General features: G+C 41.7%; 1 protein-coding gene across 1 annotated transcript; it reads right to left on the bottom strand.

The window, feature by feature from the left end:
- Window positions 1–865: 865 nt before the first annotated feature.
- vdac1 (voltage-dependent anion channel 1) lies at window positions 866–22,237 on the bottom strand. Its single transcript, XM_080748920.1, has 9 exons — window positions 22,175–22,237; window positions 18,645–18,714; window positions 11,114–11,163; window positions 10,029–10,181; window positions 9,588–9,640; window positions 4,270–4,497; window positions 3,474–3,624; window positions 3,007–3,064; window positions 866–2,066 (listed from the first exon to the last, which is right to left on the bottom strand). The coding sequence occupies exons 2-9, from the start codon at window positions 18,709–18,711 to the stop codon at window positions 1,975–1,977; spliced, it is 852 nt and encodes a 283-aa protein (XP_080605046.1). The 5' UTR covers window positions 18,712–18,714; window positions 22,175–22,237; the 3' UTR covers window positions 866–1,974.
- Window positions 22,238–22,931: the final 694 nt, after the last annotated feature.

Raw genomic sequence — 22,931 nt, 5'->3', positions numbered from 1 at the left:
ACTTAAGTTTGATTATTTGTACTTTACTAAAGTATTTACAATTTCCAATACTTTTACTTCTACTCCACTACGTCTCAGATCCAAATATTGTACTTTTACTCCACTACATTTATTTGAAAACTTTAGTAGTTACTAGTTACTTTTAGATTTTGATTATTACAAAACATAGGCCTACAATAACCACTTCAGCCCTATATACTGTACATTTCAGCCATTTGAAAATGGCTGATCTACAAGCTCACAATGTTGTGAGCTTGTAGATCGTCTATTAAAGATTTTTATATTTGAAAACTTGTGAAACGGGACATTCAGCATAATGAGTATTTTCTACTTTTGGTAGCCTACATTTTGATACCAAAACTTTTGTACTTTTACTCAGGTTTTTAATTCCGGACTTTTACTTACAGATTATTTCTACATTGTAGTATTGACACTTTTACTTAAGTAAAAAATGTAGTACTTTTTCCACCACTGCCTAATGGTCAACAGGTTATCATTCAACCCCAGCCCCAACATCCATATTGTGCAGGGAAAGCTTTTGCAGGAAATAGCGTTGTCTTGGGGAACTGCTGACATGTCAGTCATGTTGACCTACATCAAAGCCCTCAATCATCTCTCTACATTTCTCTCATAGTTTGTCAATTATTGGCTGAATTCCAATGTGGTCTTTGCATATCCAAAGATTCTATTAAATTATGCAATGCCACTACTAGGTAAATTGGCAGTTTAAAAATAATTGACAAAGCTACCAGTGTGCTGTGGACAGACTACATTTTTCTCTTTTATTGACCCTATAAAACATTTTAGTATCGTTTACATTTGATCATCCCAGATGGTACAAATAACAGCACAGCCACAATAAAAATACATGTTTTCAGATGTTCTTTATTTGAACTCAGGGGAGTGACAATATTGTCAAGTACACCAGGTTTCAATCCAATGATCAAAACCGGAAGACTTCCATTTTCTGTCAAATTTATCAGATTGTTTTCTCCTCCATAGCATGTTTTATTCAGTAACCTTTCTAGACCAAGAACAATATTGACAGGTCAAGATTCAAGAGGGTTATCACTCACTCATACATACTCATGATGACAGGTCTTTGCTTCCTTAAGTCTTCGCAGTTGGGTCAAACTATAATACCAGACCTACCATCAGTAAAATAATATTTGTTTCAGCTATATGTAACAAAATAAGTGATTAACATCAAATGCACAGACAAAAGGACAAACGTGACCAAAAAAAACAAACAAAAAACACAGAATGTACACAGTAGTGGGGTTTAGTGACTCTCTCGTCTCGGCAGTACAAACAGCCGCTTACGTCAAGAACACATAACCCATTCCCATCACATAATATCTTAAGACAGACACATCCCTAACGCAGAAAAGCTAGGACAGAATGAAGTAACTCTGGAGTGTAGAAGACGGCTGGCTGGCCACAGAGTGCTGGAATGGAGGTGGAATGACGGGAGCCACGCACTGGCGCCACATGGTGGTCAACTACTTTAACTACATGCTTACTGCATTGAGCCCTATCGTGGCTTCCCAATCCTGACCCATGTTGTTAAGATCTCCCTCCCTTTATTTATATCAGAAAGCGGCGGAGAGGGAAATAAATTAAAGCATTTATTTTGAAAAGGTTTGTAGCAAAATGAAAATGAGCGAGACCAACTAAACGCTACTTTTCCACCGTAACAACTTTGTTTTGCACATCCGTTAGATTTGTTCTTCTCGAGTGGGCCCCGGTAATTTTTATGTTACATTTGTTCTCAAAGTGGGCCCCAGTATTTTTATGTTCCCTTGCAGCGGCTGAATTATTTGACCGGCGTTGCCTCGTGTCAATCACAGTACACGTAAAAGGGACACGGAGAGTTGTGAGGGTTAGCTATTCAATAAAGTATTTGGATCTTCTTTCAATGGGGGGTGTGATTGTGTGTAGAGTGGGGGGGCGCCGAAGGAATGCCTCATGTTTCTATAACTGGAACTCAAGGCCCAGGCCCAGCTTGTGGCCTCCAGCATTGATGTTCTTGCCATCCAGGAGAGCAGAGAGGGTCATCTTGACGCCTGCAAACACATCGACAACACAAGTCACCATGGCTGCACCGTTACCTGAACCACTTCCTAAAATTATTCTGACATCCACATTCACAAGCAGGCCTGTCCCAATTGCCTGATCGCAATAATTCGAATTAATCACACATTTTATTTTGCATTAGTGTTAGAATCATCCATCTGAATAAAAACAACTGGATGTCATATTTCCATCATTATCACCAGTCTCTTTTAACTACTTTTCAACCTATAGTTACGGTTTTCACTAAGTATAAGATTATTTAGGATACGGCCTGTTTAGGCCAGAATGGATGCAGTACAGTATTTTTTACTGTTGGTATTTCTTTGGTAGCTGCTGTTGTCATTTCCTTCACATATTTCAGTAATAGCCTTTGTATATTTACACTATTTAGCGCAATTTCTGCTTACAAAGCCAAAAGGAAAGCAAAAATGTAATTTCTATCAAATACGCAATGCCAAAGACAACAAAAAGAAAGCCCTTCCTCCATTCAGAGGGTAAGGAGTAGGGCCTTTCAAACGATGCTGCCCCTGTTGCTGTTCAGAATCCCTCACAGTTTAACAGAGCTGGCCTACAGTTCACAAGTTGCTTATTGTAGTTAAAATCTTTCATTACTCCATTGTGGACATCCAAGCATCATTCGTCTTATGAAGGGCCAGGATGTGACATAACAAAACTGTGGATAGACATATATACAAACTGTGAAAGAGATCCAGATATAGTATTTTGTTATCAACAATAAACAGGACACCTCCTCCACCACTAACACCACCCCACCACACTGTTCACAATCCCTCACAGCCTCGCAGTGAACAAGTTGCTCATTGGACGATGCTTTGATGTTCACAATGGAGTAATGAAAGATTTGAACTGTGTCTTATGAAGGGCCAAGATGACATAAGAACGGTTTATAGCTGGCTATAGAGAACTCACCCGGCTTCAGAGTCTGAGAGTATCCCAGGCCCACAAGGCTGGAGTTGTTCACCTTGGCCTGTGTAGGAAATAAAAACGAACATCAGTATTGGTTCAATTAATCTCTTAATAGAAAAATGTCAACCCACAAGTCCAAACAAATATGATTATGAAGTACCTGTACGTAAGATCTAAAGATAAAGATCACATTCAGCTTTGAAAAATCACTGACTGATAAAATATAGCCATAGTACACTGTATGTGTTTAGATTATTGGTATCGATCATTGTTAGTAATTTCTTTGTTATTTGTCAAAGTGTCATGTGCAATCTTTGTCCAAATGTTCAATGCCAAAAACACAACTGAATCAGTAACATCAATTATTTAAGTGACAATTAATCGTGAAGTAACATTTCATGGTGGTGACACAGCCATACCCACTTCAAACACGCTTGGTAAAACTCATACGAAGATGCAGCACTACTCACAGAGAAGGCTGCATCGGCATCGATCTGGTACTTTGCAGCGATACCAAAGCGGGTGTTGCTGTTTCCAGCGGTCCAAGCGAGGTTGACCGCCGTCTCCAACTGGTCATTCACCTTCTGATAGATGGAGCCACCGAACTCAGTGCCGTCGTTTCTGGAGCAGAGACAATGTCTTAAATGTTATTATTACTAGGATGGCGAGTGATTGGACAGTACATATACTGTATACCAGAGGTGAGCAACAATGTTTTTGTGAGGTTTCAGTCTCTCACAAGAGACCTCCACTGAACTATTTGAAAAACAGACAATATCTAGTCATCCAACCTCACTCAGGCTTTCTGGTTTAAACCCGAATCCCAACAAACTCATGTCCTGTGTGGCTCATTGGCAACCGCACCACTACAGGTATACGACTACTTTGTACAGTTGTTGCAGCATGTGATGTGCCCTCGTTTGTGCATAGAAACCTGGACAGATCAGATTTGTTGGGACTCATGGGTGTGGGAGGACAGTGCTGCAGTGAGAATTGAGTAGCTTATTGACTGTCAACTCTCGCAAGTCAAACCGGTTTCATTTTGTTTTCCAGGGGCTTTTAAAAGCTCTATGACTGCAATGCGTTGCTGAGGTGTCGCATGAAAACAACTTACTGGTCGTAGGTGTACGCTGTGATTTGTGTGTAACCCACTGTGAATATGCAGATAATTAAAAGTAGGCTAAGATACTCTCACAGCCCAACTAAAGTTTACTGAAGTTATAAAAACACATTCAACATAAAATGCATCTCATTTTGTGCTCTTACACATTCGTGTGGAGTTGGAATTCGTCGGTCATGAAGCCAACGGTAAAGTTGCTCTGAGTGATCCTGTTCCTGCCGGCCTCGAAGGTGGTCTGGTAGCCGGCCAGCCAGCCCTCGTAGCCCACTACCGCGTGGCCATGGATGGTTGTGCCGTTGATGTCATAGTCCACGTCGCAGCCGAGGTTGATGAGCTCCCGCTTGTACCCCGTCTTGATCTTGCCACTTTTCTTGCTGCAGGAAACCAGGGGAGAGATCAAAGACAGGAGGATTAGTCTCACTATTAACTCTTACTGTGCCAATCCCGAACTAGTTCGGCTTTATTTGGACCTTATCAGGGTGCCGATCCCGAACTAGTTCGGCTTTTAAAAAAAAAAAAAAATTGTAAATTCTTTTTTTTTTTTTTTTTTCGAGCCGGGCCGCCGGCCGTCATCTGTTTACACGGCCCGCGAGAGCGTAGCGCCGCCGATATTTACCATCCACTCCAATGCAATCCAGGATCTTTAGAGCTCATTTTCTCTGTTCCATGCATATCCATGAGGTGTGCAAGGTTTAATCATGGCTAAATCGCCGAAAATAGGGCTTCTAAAATGCTTGGTAGCCAATAGCTAACTTCAAGCTAACTTCATCCTGTCCCTGTTCATGACACAAAGGAAAGTGTTCAGGCGCGTCATGGCTGCGCAGGTTTGTTTCAGGTTTGTCTCTGTACTGTTCAATACTTTTGCCGATATCCCATTATCCAACTCTTCATTTCTGATTCCAAAATCAAAATCAAACAACAAAGTACCGGTATTCAGGCTTTTGTCAGACAACATCACATATCTCCTGCTGTGAAATGAACAAATTATGCCTACTTTTATTGTGATGTCCCACTTGGCGCGATATTAGCAACGCTACGGCCAACGGCAGATGACAACGGTAACCGGAAATGATCCGCGCTCGATAGATAAACCTGCCGTCGCCGCAGCTGTCTCTACTACGGCAGAAGGTTCCTTCCCACGTAGCGCCTACTCCAGGGGTATTCAACTGGCGGCCCGCGGGCCAAATGCGGCCCGCGGGGACCTTCCTTGTGGCCCCTGGAGCAATTTTGAAAAAAAAAAAAAAAAAAAAGATTTTTTTTCGTGGAGACTAATGGACGTTATAGGTATGGTTTGCGCGATATGGAACGTGAGCTTCATTTTACCATAATCACAGTAATCCCTAATCATCTTCCATCATATTCAAGTGAAGAGACTCCAGTCAGAGCACTGCAGCAGAGTGGAGTGTGTGTCTGCGACCCACCTGATCCTCGTTGAGCATCGTTAAAGCATCAAAGAAGGCAATTGTGTGTGCACTGTCAATAAGGTCAACATCTACTCTAAGATAGCATCAAAGCCAGGTTGGCCATCACTAGTGTGATGTAGTTAGCACTAAGTAACAAGAAAGCATGTGTACACTGTACAGTTGTCAACTTGAACATAAATTAAGCACATTAACATGAAAAGTATTCTACTTGAAAAGTATTCTGCTTTGCAATGTAGTTAGATGAAAATGTGCTTGTTTGTGAAAATGTAGTAGTGAAAATGTGGTCGTGCCCGTTGTTTCAAGTGTTCATTAGATTAATAGCTGGGGGGGTGGGGGGTGGATACGTTAGTGCGGCCCTCGGCCCCTTGGGTTTCTGTCAATGTGGCCCCCTGGACAATTTTGTTGAATACCCCTGGCCTACTCCGTCTGCTGCGTGTACGCGTCGCCATGGGAACCAAAGCGTTCAGTGAAAGGGGTGGGAACCCGTCGCCACCGAGGCTTTGCTTAACCATTTTGACCGCTACGGCGATTACGTCATAGCAGCCGTAGTCCGCCTGGCGTTGCCGTCCTGAAAATCATCGAGCTTAAAGTCGCTATTATCAGACATCGCTACATCCTTGGGTCTGGAAATATCAGGGTGAAGCCAGCAGTACTGACTACGTTTAAATGGAAAGACAGAAGATTGAAAGGTACTTTTAAAACCTCACTTCACATACTGTACCACAACAACCTAGAAACACTGTTTGGATGGTTAATGAGCGGTAAGGAGAAGTGAGATGACAAATATTAGCCCCCTATGTCGGCTAATATTTTCAGTACGCCAAGCCACGTTAAAGAAAATGCTTGAATATATAAATTAATGTGTTGCCTTTATTTGGATTACAGTAAAGTTTTTGGGCAGTAGATAAATATTTATGACCACAAAGTTTGGTTCATGGCAGGGAGCTGTTCTGTTGGAGAACAACATCCAAAGTCTTTCAGAATCTTCTTCACCGTCAAAATCTTTAACTTACTAGGGTTGAGAGAAATGTTAATGCTATATTAATTTCTATGATTTAACACTGTATGTATTCTGGAGGGGGCACAATGTGAATAGAATTTGTGTTGTACAAATATTATAATCTAGGGTGGGTGATGGCCGATTTAAGTAGTCACACCTGGCTTGAGTCAAGCTAATAGTGACACACTGAGCCAAGTGCGACAACACACCCGGTGTGCATGGATAATGGAATGAATCAGCCATCTCCACACACAGGGAGAGCCTCTAATCTGACAGTACATTACATCTGCATGCTCAGCTCTACCTTGTAGAAATTTGTTTCATACAAAACATTAGTAAAGAGAATCCACCAAAGTGGGAAAAAAGTGACAATCCAAAATAAAGATGCAAGATTCAGTTAACCATTTTCAATCTGACGCGTTTCGGCACGTGGCCTTCATCAGAGCCAAGGAAGGAACGAACAGAGGAAGCGCACCTGCTCCAGCTTTAGACAGTTTATATTTTATCAGTTTATACCACAGCATGGCAAGCAGCATGATTGTATGTTTCTGTAATGCACTGGAAAATAAAGAGCTTGTTAAACCAAGAATCCTTTGGTCGTCCCGTCTCCTCCCTGCTACCGAGCCCTGTCACAGACAAAGCATTTAATTTATGTTTCGATTTCTGTGTATAAGACCTTGACTCTAACAGAGGCAAGCAATGAGTCACACTGCAGGCAAGCACTGGATATGGTATTCATAAATCTGAAAAGGCTATATTTGCATACATACAAGGATTTCTTTAGCTTCTTGGTGAAGCTAGCATCGCAGTGAATGGCAACAGATATTAACTATAGAAACAATATAGGGGCAATGGAAAGGCATAGAAATGAATGACATAACACTGGGCATTATTCAGATAATAACAGCATCTGCAAATAAACATCTTCCATGAGTTTGTGGTGTTTTTGCAGTACACTCATTGCATGAGGATGGAAAATAACCTCTCACCCCAGACACTGCACTTCATCTGAATCTTTTTCATGGTAGCGCTTCAGGATTATATCAAACTTCTGCCTCTATTAACTCATTTACTTCTATTTTAAAACCCTTCTAATCAATGTTCCCTCTAATTTTTTTTTCGGTCTGAGCAAACACTCCAACCTTCTGAGCACAACTTGAGCACTGATGAGCAACATATGTCGAGTGCACGATATATAGTAGGTATAGCCTACTGCGTCAAGTCATGTCAAGTTATGTCAAGTTATAGCTTATTCAAATTTAATTACAGAATAAGTAATAGCGGTTCGACTACTGTTAAGAAACTGTAGGCTACTATAGGACTGTTACATTTAAAATCATTTAAAAAGACGGGGGGAAAAGGGTTTTATATCCATTATTATTCATTAAGCCTACAGATTGATTTTCCCCCTTGGGATAATAAAGGTATCTATCTATCTTATATAGTATACACATGTTGACAACATGTTGTGTAAATACAATACAAACAATGGGCCTAAATATGAGTCTACAAAATAACAATACATTGACATATTGACATTGACACGTCTAAAGAAGGTTAGCCATCGCTAAGAAGTGTCATTATTATGAATAAAATACAGTCCAAAGCATTATAGCATTATAGCAAAAGCTATCCCAGGGACCCCCATAAGATAATATTTGTATGGCTTTAGCAGTGATTCCCTTTTTAATGATAAAGACCCCCTATTTCACATGCATTAGGCTATGGACCTCCATTTAATGGCATTTCTATCACTGAGACCCCAATTTATATTTGTTATAAAATCAAGTTAATTTAACTCTGAGTGTGTGGTTCCATGTGTACACTCTGAGTTACATAAGGGTCCATTTGGTTCCTAACTTTTGCTGGGGATCCCTGGGGGTCCCCGGACCCACTTTGAGACCAATGCATTACAGGACTGGAGTTATTTTTGTTAACTGGTCGTGAAGGTGAGACGCCAAGCTCGATCGTCAGCTCCAGAGAAACATTGCAGTTTATATAGTTCATACCTGGATGCTGGATGGAGGAGTAGTGTGTATACTGTAGGTCTAATCTCCGCTGTGCACAGGCGGGGGACGTCTTTATGAAACTGCACATTAGCAACCATGGTCCTTTGAGCTTCTGACTGATACGCAATGCAAAGCACATGCGTTTGTTTTGTTTTGGTAGCCTGCCCTACAGCCACGCTGTTGCTAACGTTAATGCACACATAGAAGATGTGAGAAAGTTTTATGACGGCAATAAAACAATAAAAGTAGTCCGAAGAAGTCTCTGTTTACCACACGTGCTTGCGTGCGTGTGTGTGTGAGAGAGAGAGAGAGGGGGGGCGGAGGAGGCGAGCGAGAATCGAGTCGAGACGAGAGACGCGGAGTCAGCGAGAGCGAGAGGGGGGAGGCACAGAGAGAGAGAGAGAGAGAGAGAGAGAGAGAGAGAGAGAGAGAGAGAGAGAGAGAGAGAGAGAGAGAGACCTAGCGCTGTCTATGTTAAGCATATGCAGGCAGACAGAGACTGAGTACCACAAAATAATCAACTACCTTTCACAAATCTATCAGCGTTAAATCTGCCATGCGCTACAAAGATTTGTCGTGCGCGACAGCGTCCTGAGTAGTGCGCAGGCGCGCATGCGCGCAGCTTAGAGGGAACATTGCTTCTAATGTTCCACACTGCCAGGATTTTGCCTACCTTTAACGTGGGCGCGTGCGCGCATCTCGTTAGTGATGGTTCACCGATCGCGTTCGCACACTGCCAGGATTTTGCCTACCTTTAACGTGGGCGCGTGCGCGCATCTCGTGCGTGATGGTTCACCGATCGCGTTCGCTCTAGTATCCACTCATGGTAAGCGAGAAAAAATAACAGCCCTCCATTTTCCATAGCGAAACAGAATGCAAGCCACGTGGTTATTGCGTAACATAGAAGTGAATGCGCTCGGAGTTAATTCACGGATCTAGAAATGTGATCGAAATGCAAAATCAATACAGAAAAGAATCAAGACGTTAAAGAATTCTAGGAAAGATTAAAAGGGGGCTGTGATGAAACTCACCCAGTGTTTGGAGAGAACGACGAATCAAACGTCATCTTCAGGCCCTTGGCAATCTGTAGAGAAAGCAAGGATAAGGATATCATTGGTGACATGTAACAGTCTACCGAAGACAGAAATTAAGTAAAATAATTAATAAATCCATGGATTTCTCAATTCATTCAACGTGTGAACTTGGAAGATTATTCAGCGAGTGAAAAGACAGAAATGATGGTCAAATCATGTACCACTGCATTATACTCATATATATAGTCTTCGCTGAGTGTTAAAAGTGTATTACCATCAGAAACAAGCGGTCAATACGATTAATGAGGTAATAAAACACTGCACTATTAGCACTATTAGCAGTCTGCTATTTTTCTTATGCTGATGTTTACCAATCCTCTCTTAGGGTTTGGGGGTTCTGTGACATGAAAAAGGGTGAGAAGCACAGGTCTGCAGTACCTGGTCTTCTACGGTGATCTCGGTGCTCAGTGTGTTGTCTGTGTTCCACTTCTCCGTGAAGGTCAGGCCATGTTCAGCCCACTTGTATTTGGTCTCCAGACACCCGGCCACCTTGCTGGTCTCTGTGTTGGCGGAGCCCCCGCTGCTGAACTCCTGCACAGGTGAAGGGGATGATGGACACGTAGACACATTAACGGGAGCAGAAAGAAGTGGAAGAATCATGTTTTGAAACATCTTATGTCTCCGATAAAAACACCATTCACATATTCAAGGGCCTGTTCGAGGAATATATTCCTGCAATTCATACAGTTTTTTTATATAAATATTTTCTACGAATACAACCTTTTTTTAAAGATTTGTTTTGGGGCTTTTATGCCTATTGATAGACAGAAATGGGGAGAGAGACGCAGCAAAGGCCGCCGGGACCGGGACTCGAACCCACGATACGCTGTCAGGCATCAGAGCCCATGTGGTATGCGCCGGGACCGGTAGGCCAGCGGGCTCCTACAAATACAACTTTTAATAAACTAAACTATGCTGGTCATCAACCTAGGGTCTAGGAACCTAATTAATTGAGAGTGTACAGTCTGAGATTTATACAGACTAGATTGGGGTACCAGAGTTGAAAGTTAAGTGAAGCCTGAGCGTCAAATGGGGGTCCGTGGCCTAATGCATATCACACTGGGGGTCCTTGAAATTAAAAAGTTCACTGATCTAGTTGAGGACAGTACGCCACCAATTATTTTCATAGCGATTATTCTATCGATTACTTTTTCTATAAATCGAGAAACACATTTTTTTTTTATATATTGATATATCAACACAAAAACATTTTTATCAGAAAAACAAAACGATCCACAAGCTCACAACAAGATGTGAGCTTGTTTTCTGTATTTTTGAACACGTTTGACAGAAGATTCCTCCAAAATCTATTATTTTAATTTAATCAAGTTCAATATAATCTATTACTATTGCTCCCCCACACCACTTGGTTTCTATTCAAACAGCACCCTGAAGTCCAGAGCTTGGATCAGAGTAAATGGCTGAAGTCTCCAGAGGCAGCTCTGTTAATAATGACTACTCACCAGTCCATTCTCAGACTTTGTTTTCAAGTCCAGCTTGATGAGGCCAAAGCCTGGAAAACACATTAAAACGTTTTGTTACAAAAATTATATCTAATTTATGCCTTTTGGTTTAAGTGATTTCTGATGGAATTATTTCTGCTAAGAAAACAAAGCCCATGCTTTGCAAATACGCACACACTCACGTTAACACATTGAATCAAACCATTGTTGTGTGTCAGAGAAATATTGATTTGTCAGTCCCGTGCACCTATTTAAATAGGCATTTATAGGTCATTATCGAGATGTGCATATTGATTTGACGTGGTTTCCATAAGAGCATTGGTCCTGTGAGGCATGACTAACAGCTTGGTGATTCATTGGACCATTCCTGCATCAAGTCTGCGTTCTATCTATCCACCCATCCATCATAATTATAACTTCCATTCCACCGCCCATCAATATATCCATCTCAGCTTCATTCTCACATACATGCATCCATTCAACCAGCAAGCCGCTTTAACATTGATCCATTCATCAATTTGGACAGGTCTCCTCCAAACATTTACCCATACACCCATCCATTAACTCATTCTGTGCCAATCACGTGTATACACGTGATATATTAGCGCATCCCACAGTGCCAATCACGTGTATACACGTGATTAAAAAAAAAAAAAAAAAAAAAATTTGAAATTTTTTTTTTGAAAATGTTTTTTTGGACCCCATCAAAACTAGTGAACATGATTTCAATCGCGATTTTGCATGTTTAACCCCCATACAACCCCCATACAACTCAGGTAGCAGACCTCCAAGCTCACAACAGTGTAAAACATAATGGCTATTATCTCAAGAATGCCTGAACGGATTTCCAATCGGATTTTTTTGTTTGAAAGCTGTGAACAAACTGCACAAACCCACAACAATGCAATCCAGGATTGCATTGGATTTTTTAGAGCTCATTCTTCTCTGTTTTTTTCCCATGCATGAGGTGTGCAAGGTTTAATCATGGCTAAGTTGACAAAAATAAGGCTTTTAAAATGCTTGGTAGCCAATAGCTAACTTCAAGCTAACTTCATCCTCTTCCTGTACATGCACAAAGGAAAGTGTTTAGGCAAGTCATGGCTGCAGGGCTTCTGCATATACCAGCATATCTCTATGGGATTGTCTGTGGCACACTTGGCCCCCTCTAGTGGTGAAAGGGTGGCATTAAATGAGTTAACAGGCCAACCCCATTCAACACCACATATACCAGTCCCCATCTTCTAGCTTTTTTCAATGAATGAGTTTATTTATTTGGTGATAAAAGGAAAGAGCACATATGCACTTCCACATACTGTAATCCTAAACCACTTAAGCCTTACATACTTTGTCATACAATGAATAGTGAAAATAGCTGATCTACAAGCTCACAACGCATCACATTGTTTGTAGATCTACGTTTCTTTTTTAGATCTTTTTTGACGATATTCACCAAAATTCAATGCTAAAACTAAGGACACCAGGTTGTAAGTATTTACCGGTAAGTGTTAAATCCCCACTCTCCGTCCTCCATCTATAATTTCTGCACAAGGGGTTGGTTCTTTTTTGGGGGGTAGGGGTGGGGGTGGGGGCAATCATTTTTGCCAAATGTTTGCATATTTCGGCACAATGCTCGAATTTGTGACATGTCCAGAATAAGGAGGCTAGGGATCATGTGGTTAAGTCACTGAGTGAGCTTTAAATTGATGTGTGGTTCTCATCATTCTCTGATTCCCAAAGCGGAAGGAACAGCTCAACCTTGGCCTGGGGGACAGCAGAGATGATGTTAGAATAACCATGACTCAGCCTTGGATTCCTGATACTACCCAGGGGGCAAACCAGCCTTTTTTTAGGAAACCTGCATTTGCCCCGACATACAAAGTTGTCCACCAGAAATATTATCTATGACCCAGTAGGATCACAACCTATATGGACAACCCGGTCAATTTGTACAACAAAGTCCAATATGGCCGCCTTTAGTTTTAATTGGGGGTGAATAGGGCAACATTTTAAACTGAGGGATATTTCCACGAAACTTCACAGGTTGATCAATGGTATACATATGAACATTTTTTGTATTGCAAGTTTCCATGAAATCCAATATGGCCACCACAATATGGCCGCCATAATGTAAGGACCCAGAAAATAGGTTTTGCCTAACTTCTGAACCAGATGAGCTAGAAACGCAAACTTGGTGTCTATTTCATGGTGTCTGACCATGGGAGACTCAATGGAATAGCTAATTCTATTATTGGGTGTGTCTGGACCTTTATTGTGCATATTTGCAAGATGGTGGACTCCCAAAATAGAGCTTTAACATAATTTCTACCATGATTGTTGACTGCTTTTACAAATACAAGCAATATGAATCCATTTGCTAAGATTTATGGCACAGAAGGGACTTCTGTGTCCCTTCTGTGTTATTGCCTGTATTATACCTGTATTATTCTTGAGTTTGCATGTTGTCAAAATGGCTGTAAACGAGATATTATATTTCCTGTCCGATTCTACTGTATGTAGTTGTAGCAATTACTTCAGATAAAATCAGAGACCAAAACAATGTATCTTAGAAATAATGTTTTAATTAAAAAAAAAAGAAAAAAAGAGAGAGATTATCTCAATGAAATGAATGCAACTGCCTTTTTGGGTCTTTCACACATAGACATGCACATGCTTTCCAACAACTTCAGCTTCAGGGAAATTATAATGAACACATGATTAAAACAGGCTGCATTATAATGCAAATAATTGCTAGTCACTATCACTGTCATGTGTACCTATCCTGCTGCATCTTGTCTCCAGTCCTTGGCAACGACACCCCAAGTAGCATGCAATTCCCTTCTTCGCACATGAACAATTTTTCTGGCAGCCTTTGATACAGCTACATGATATTGCCTTGTCCATTGATATAGGCCAGGCTGGCTCTGTAGATGGACAGGGGACTGCCTTCCCATCACTGAGAGACCATCCATATTCAGTGAAGCAAGGGATGTCTGGCTTCGCGATGTGTGCAGTTTTATCTATTATGGCTGCTAGAGCAGCTCTTTTCAGGTGCAGGCCAAAGGCATTTTCTGTAGGTGGCAGCAGCTTCAACAGGGTTGATCGGTTATTTAGGAACTTGTACACTCTCAGCTTTGCCAGGTCAAAGTCCTCCGAATGGTCAGCTTTTGATGCATATACAGCTATTGTGAGGTCTCTAGCCTGATTCTTGACATCCTCTGAGAGGGAATAAGAGGAATTTTCACCAAACTCCTGAAGTGCAGGGAGATCTAGACCCATGCTGGTCTTGAACCATGCCTTCTTTCCAGTGAAAAAGGGATAGCTGGTGGTATCTCTGCCACTCAGGCTGTGAATAAAGGGCAGGGCACGACACTGTGCGAGTCCAAGGGCTGAGACCATGTGATGGATAGGAAGATATGCATCCTGCTCTGTTCTCACCCACAGCTCTGGAAGGTCTAGGAGGTGGGTGGCAGCATGATATAGGCACACGATGATGATGTCTGTGTCATTAGCATGGATGACAACTCTGTCAACTTTGTGAGCCTGGTAAAGAACACAGACATCATACACTTTTGCTGTGACCGGTACAGTGGACCCAGTCTTAAGACAGCTGAGCAGGAACACAGGTATGTCCATTCAAAACCTGCAAAAGAAAATGAAGTCTCTGCACAATATACAGCTCCTGATCCTCAAGAGTTTTTTGCTGTCTCTGAAAACAAAGCAAACCTTCTAAGATTCCTCTGTGAAGAATGGTGTCAAAATGAAACACTTAAGTCTGCTCTTGGTACAACCCATCTTTACCTGAGTGGAGGATTTAAAGAAGAGACAAGGGGTGTGGTGATCAAGGAGGGGTGTGTTGTTGATGTCCCTGCACTAGAGTCAACACAACAGGAGGCCGACACAAGGGTAATTCTACACACCATCTACAGTGTCCAGGCTCACAAAGTTGACAGAGTTGTCATCCATGCTAATGACACAGACATCATCATCATGTGCCTATATCATGCTGCCACCGAGGTGGGTGGCAGCATGACCTTCCAGAGCTGTGGGTGAGAACAGAGCAGGATGCATATCTTCCTATCCATCACATGGTCTCAGCCCTTGGACTCGCACAGTGTCGTGCCCTGCCCTTTATTCACAGCCTGAGTGGCAGAGATACCACCAGCTATCCCTTTTTCACTGGAAAGAAGGCATGGTTCAAGACCAGCATGGGTCTAGATCTCCCTGCACTTCAGGAGTTTGGTGAAAATTCCTCTTATTCCCTCTCAGAGGATGTCAAGAATCAGGCTAGAGACCTGTATATGCATCAAAAGCTGACCATTCGGAGGACTTTGACCTGGCAAAGCTGAGAGTGTACAAGTTCCTAAATAACCGATCAACCCTGTTGAAGCTACTGCCACCTACAGAAAATGCCTTTGGCCTGCACCTGAAAAGAGCTGCTCTAGCAGCCATAATAGATAAAACTGCACACATCGCGAAGCCAGACATCCCTTGCTTCACTGAATATGGATGGTCTCTCAGTGATGGGAAGGCAGTCCCCTGTCCATCTACAGAGCCAGCCTGGCCTATATCAATGGACAAGGCAATATCATGTAGCTGTATCAAAGGCTGCCAGAAAAATTGTTCATGTGCGAAGAAGGGAATTGCATGCTACTTGGGGTGTCGTTGCCAAGGACTGGAGACAAGATGCAGCAGGATAGGTACATATGACAGTGATAGTGACTAGCAATTATTTGCATTATAATGCAGCCTGTTTTAATCATGTGTTCATTATAATTTCCCTGAAGCTGAAGTTGTTGGAAAGCATGTGCATGTCTATGTGTGAAAGACCCAAAAAGGCAGTTGCATTCATTTCATTGAGATAATCTCTCTCTTTTTTTCTTTTTTTTTAAATTAAAACATTATTTCTAAGATACATTGTTTTGGTCTCTGATTTTATCTGAAGTCATTGCTACAACTACATACAGTAGAATCGGACAGGAAATATAATATCTCGTTTACAGCCATTTTGACATGCAAACTCAAGAATAATACAGGTATAAGTCCCTTCTGTGCCATAAATCTTAGCAAATGGATTCATATTGCTTGTATTTGTAAAAGCAGTCAACAATCATGGTAGAAATTATGTTAAAGCTCTATTTTGGGAGTCCACCATCTTGCAAATATGCACAATAAAGGTCCAGACACACCCAATAATAAAATTAGCTATTCCATTGAGTCTCCCATGGTCAGACACCATGAAATAGACACCAAGTTTGCGTTTCTAGCCCATCTGGTTCAGAAGTTAGGCAAAACCTATTTTCTGGGTCCTTACATTATGGCGGCCATATTGTGGCGGCCATATTGGATTTCATGGAAACTTGCAATACAAAAAATGTTCATATGTATACCATTGATCAACCTGTGAAGTTTCGTGGAAATATCCCTCAGTTTAAAATGTTGCCCTATTCACCCCCCATTAAAACTAAAGGCGGCCATATTGGACTTTGTTGTACAAATTGACCGGGTTGTCCATATAGGTTGTGATCCTACTGGGTCATAGATAATATTTCTGGTGGACAACTTTGTATGTCGGGGCAAATGCAGCACACCTTCATTTGCCCCCTGGGTATACTGTGACACGGTAGCAAAATATGGGCTATTGGTTGGGTAGTGTAAAAAAAGGGGGGAAAAAAAACACACCTTACTTTGGGGATTTTTGGCACTTTCATTATAATGTCTTTGCTTCAAACAACCAAGGGCCAGTTGTCCTACCGTGGCTTGTTGCTGTTCATAGTTAACTTTCACTATCAGAGATGCATCCACCACATGATCGCAATATCCTCTGCTGTTTGATTCTAGGCAGGGACCTGTCCCTCTCTCTCCTATCTAAATATAAAGAAACTAGTTTTGAAACTAGTTTAAAAAAAGAAAAAAAAAAGAAAAGCTTTCACTATTACGATGACATACAGTATTAGTCCATGGGCCAGACGGGTTGTCGGTATCAAAAAGGTGGCAAAGGTTACCAGGCATTTTTGAAAAGCTCTATATCTGTAGATTATATTTTGGTATGATAACCCTTTCTTAGACCCAGCTAAATTGGTGTTATCAGCCGCTGGAGTTGGTGTCCCATTAACTTTACATTACAGGGAAAATAAGCAAAAAAATAATCTGCTTTTAGTAGCATAAGAGGGGTGTCAGGGGTCAAACTAGGGGTTTGTCATGATGCTGAATCCATTGCAAGCATCTGTTTTGCACAAACAACATTCCTTGGGCTAAAAAGACTATGGTTTAGTGATGAAAAGTGATGAGTCATCACTTTTGTGGGGGCTGTTTTAGCCCCAGGAATGTTTTTCGTGCTAAACAGATGCTTGCAATGGATTCAGCATCATGAAAACCCCCTAGTTTGACCCCTCTTATGCTACTTAAAGCTGATTAATTTTTTGCTTTTTTTCCCTGTAATGTAAAGTTAATGGGACCAACTCTAGCGGCTGATAACACCAATTTAGCTGGGTCTAAGAAAGGGTTATCATACCAAAATATAATCTACAGATATAGAGCTTTTCAAAAATGCATGGTAACCTTTGCCACCTTTTTGATACCGACAACCCGTCTGGCCCATGGACTATATGTCTTTAACACAACTACTGCCTCTTAATCTGAAGGTTTGCTTGGTGCCTCGGTGCCACGCCGTTTCCTCCATAGGCCGCCGCTATTATTTTGAAGGGCCGGAAGGGGGTTGTTTTTGTTTTTTTGGATTATCACTTGACGGCAACGATTACGTCATCTAGTCACATGACAGTGTGAGCCCAGAAGAGAACATGGCTGCGCCCAGCTTTTGTGTACAGTATGGAGAGTGGAGACCATCCTTTGTATAAGAATGTCCCTTTTGGAGAAAATGAAGTCTCTTTATGGGCCTCTCAATGGATTTACTATGGAGGACGTTAATTTCGCGTGCACGCCCGACGTGCGTTGTAAACAAATCGCGGACATTACCGATGCGGGCGGGACCGGAGCGACGTACAGTAAGTAATAATATCTTTACTGTATATACAGTAAGATTGACAGTCCTCGCCGTCAACGGCGCCATGGTATTAACCCTTTCACTGACGGTGAGCGTCGTCAAGGGCAGCAGAACAGTTAAAAGCTGGTCATTAGTCAAGGCCCATTGCCCAACCAGTGAAACCCCAAGAGAATCACTAGGTCTCATAGAATGCAGGCATACTGTCAATGTATTTACTAACCCAGCCACGCCCAAGAACTTCCACTGAAAATCAGGTTTCTGTTTTTTTTACAACCATGTGACTATGAAGACATTGAGGAGTCACCAGTGGTGATGGAGGAGCTGATCTGAATTAGAAGTTCAGGGGATTTTAAAATTCGCTCACTAACAACTTGTTTTGTTTTGAGACTAAAAAACGATTTATTTTAGTCTTGTATAACCACTTCAGGTATCCTGAAAACTTCATCAATCTGGTTTATTGTTATTACAACAACTACCCACTCCCTGGTAGATGGACTACTTGGTTTAATTGGGTTAGAGTTCAGTTCTCACCATATCCCTTGGTGAAAACATCCTTGGCAGGCTTTCCAAGGTCAACGTAGGTGGGAGGTATGGCCATTATCTGCAATAGAAGACAAGAGTAAAAGAGGGTTATGGGTGTGACTCGTAGGACCATGAGTAGATGTGCAAGTTGATTGTCAATAATTTTGACAATCAATCATTTAATCTACTTTGGGCATGTGATTATTATAGGCAAAAAGCTTCAAAAGAATTGTACACACGTTGCTAAAGTAGTTAAAATAGACGATCTACATTCTACAAGCTCACAGCGGGTTGCGATGCGAGGCATTGTGAGCTTGTAGATTTGCCATGTATAAAAACACGCTTACTGATTATTTGACACATTTAACAATAGAATAATTGATAAGAAACGAATCAATAATTGCAGCCCTGACCTTGAGCAGGGAAAAACTACAGAGTATGCGTGCGTGCGTGCGTGCGTGCGTGCGTGTGTCTAAGAGAAAGTTAGTGGAGGCGGAAGACGGGAGTAATTGAAGGTCATTGACAGATGGGCTGGCAAGGTATCACTGTACGGTCACACAGTGCAGTGCAGTGCAGTACAGTACATACAGTATAGTACAGTACAGTACACACACAGGGCCTGGATTCCTGATTTGCCTACACCAGCACGTGTACCAGTCCAGTGCAGTGACTCTAGGGCTGACAAAAAAAATGTTGACCTCAGTATTGGCTGCATTTGTGCACATGTTAGTTATATGCCAGGGTTAGATAGATAGATAGATAGATAGATAGATAGATAGATAGATACCTTTATTGTCCCAAGGGGGAAAATCAGTTGCCTAGAGGCAGCACAGCAGTATAATGTTATTTAAAGGGTTATCATAGTTAACAAAAACTAAAGGGGAAGCAATAAAAAATAGAAATAAAAAAATAAAATGAACCATGCAAAACAAATTAAACTAATTCTACATGAATATATCACAGCTTTCCCCATAATACCTGGATAACTAAGACAGAGGAACATAAAAACTAACACTAAAACTAACCCATGCACTCGTAAATTGAACCAAATTAAAAACGAATGAATATTTTGAAACTACAACTCCAGTTACTACTGCGTTACGTGTCCTTCCTTTTACATGGTTGCGTCTGTTGTGCAAGGGCATGCCTATTTCATCACCAGGGACAGATTCTAATCGGATATCAAATCATTTCCCATAGAGCACAGAAACATAGGGATTGTGTCGTAAAGACAGCCTATTGTTCACGGACATGCACCCACTGATAACAGATATCGCTGGAATTGTAACTACTTGAACTAATCTCTGGTTGTATATCAGGGTTTCTCAAACTAAGACCACAGACTGATTCAGGACAGGTCACTGGCTGCCATGATCATCTGATGGAAATATGCTCTACCTCTACCACCTGTACTTCTCCCTAACAGCAGTGGTTCTCAAACTATTCAGGCCGTGACCCCCCAAAATAATCATATTTGAACTGGGGACCCCCCACCCAGTTGAGGCATTACATTTTGTTTGACATTTTGATGAATTCATGGGCCGGCCATGTTGAGGAGGACCAACACAGGAGTTCTGATTGGCGTAGAACATCAGTTCTATGCCAATCAGACACATTGAAACACATGTGTTGGTCCTCAACATGGCCGTTTAGGACTACAAATGCAACCCATGAATATATTGTCATAATAGCAGATTTACGAGTTCACAACGCCTCCCATTACGAGCTTGTAGATCTATCCTCTTTCTAATATTATTTCTTTCCTCCTCCCCAAACACACAGGGAGTCGGGGACCCCCCTGGGGGTCCAGATGCACAGGTTGAGAACCACTGCCAAACATATTGGTTAATTAGATGTGTAGAAGCCAATTCACTGTTTTGTTTGTTAGATTATTACAACAAACTGTACTTACAGAGGTGGATAGAACCAACTATGCTACCCTAGCACCACCACCTAATTTTACTTGTTTAAACAACTGTCCCCACCCACCAACTTAAAACATGTTCGCCCAACACGTTGAGCCAGGGGTGGACACCAAATGATTTCAACAGACTCTTTTGTTGCGTGGTTCTGGCTGAACATAATAGCTGACCCTGACGAAATGGAATGTATAGGGTGAGGGTCATGTCCCTCCAGAGACCAAATGGGCTTCAACCTCTCCCAAGGAACTTACTTGGGACAGGAAATCACACACACACACACACACACACACACACACACACACACACGCGCTAAGCCATTCACCCCATGTGTCACTCTCTCAGCTTTACACAAACACATGGTATGCTTGTGCATGCACGTACACACACTAGTAATGATCAGCCAAAGACCTCCTGCTGACAACCAATGACTTTGGTTTCTGTACATTGGCCACAGGCAGAAGGCCAGTCAGTTAGCAGCACATGTCTGGAGTTTATCATTATAAAGGCCTCTGACTGCAATCCTTCAAAACACCAGCATCCACTACAACCCTGTCAATGTGGAGGCAAATTTATTGGACAAAACAAGAGAGTCTGGTGTGGTTGAAAGTCAGACAACAGGACATTCTTCTGTCGTTTGACCTCTTACTAAAGAGATGGAACAGGAAACACACACACACACACACACACACACACACACACACACACACAGGCCTGCAAATCATTAACCAGCTTATTGTATTTAGATGGAGATGCACAAGCTATGCCTCTCCCTTTGCACACAAACCTGTGATCTACCAATAACCTTAATCACAGGGTGAATGCACACTCTATGTAAATTATTATATTAGGCTGCAAAGGCCAATAACTGGTAGGGTTCAAGTTTTTCTTTTTTTTTAATTTTTTTGGAGGGGGGTCGTGATAAAATAACGCTGTTTCTCTCAATGTCAAGCCTCTGGCAGTGCTGCCAACGGAGGCCACTCTTCCAGGTTGTTTTAACTGGTTAGTTAAAAGTTAAAAAGGGTGGCAGTTTGGTTGGCTGTAACTGCCCTTTAGCTTAGCCAACAGATTAACCTTAGCCTCCTGCTGTCACTGTCACACATGGAGTATCAGTAGGACAGGACAGACAGGCTGTCGCACACAGACACACAGGGATAGAGGTTGTGAACATTAGGCTGGACATACCTCTCTGTAAGCCAACAGAATAACTGCTGAGCACAGAGACACCACCGCAGAGGTGGTGTGTGTCAGTGTGTGCTCAGCAATTATGGCTGGCTTAAAACGGTTACATTACCGTTAAAAACAGGAGCCACGTTCAAGTGACAGTTTTAAAACAGCCAAAATGACAGTTAAAAAAAAGACAGCAGCCACAAATGACAGTTAAACCAGCCCAAATGACCGTTACTAGCTAGCTAGCTAACGAGCTACAGGCCTTGGATGGAGCATCCCTCCACTGTCCTCTGACTGATGAAGCCTCAATGCTGCCTCGATCAGCGGATCATCCAGCCGGCTTGGCTCACTACTGTCTGGGAAGGTCACGGTGTATCGCAGGCTGCTGCTGCTGCAGTGCGGTCACCAAGAAGACGGTTTAAAATGTCCGGTTTTCTATTAAAAACATACCTTTCTATCAGTGTGGCTTCCAGTCCTGCCCGTAGATGGATTCCTGTCTCTGTCAGACAGCAGCGGCTGCACAAAAGGGCGGAGTGGAGAGAGAGAAAGGAGGAGGTGCGCCGGTGCAGCGTCAGGCCGTCAGGTCCGTCACTGCGTCACACGCTAGAAGTCACGACGCAAGAGCGCGTCAAGGCAGGGAGCAAATGAAAGCCTGGTGGGCGAGGTTAGAGCAAATGAGCATGATTGATTGATTGATTGATTTAAGTATTTATTAGAAGTTTTAAACAGGAAAGGAAAAGGCACAGTTTCATGACAGTACAGTTCACTGATACAAGGTCAACTAAAAGGAAACTCAGGTAGGTCTATTAAAGGCAAAGCTTATTTCCATTGAGATCCTTGCCTTCTCTTTAACTGTTCAGTTGTCCTGGTATATCATCATTGTCATATTAATTTTATCCTTCAACTTTATCCTTCTTGTTCATTATGCCCTAAAATGACGGATTGGCCTATACAGGTTTTGTAGCAATTTGTAGCAACTGTAGAAATATTAGACCTTATTGTCAAATGTGTAAAGCATGTGTAATGATAATGTATACGTATACTTCATTTTACTTAGGAATTTACTTAAGAATATATATATATATATATATATATATATATATATATATATATATATATATATATATATATATATATGTATTATATATTATATATATATATATATATATATATATATATATATATATGTGTGTGTGTGTGTGTGTGT

Source organism: Nannobrachium achirus (genome assembly GCF_963921795.1).
Source record: "Nannobrachium achirus genome assembly, chromosome: 19".
NCBI classification, from domain to species: domain Eukaryota; kingdom Metazoa; phylum Chordata; class Actinopteri; order Myctophiformes; family Myctophidae; genus Nannobrachium; species Nannobrachium achirus.
Note: the sequence above shows the minus strand (reverse complement) of the source record. Positions and strands in the feature narration are given on the sequence as shown.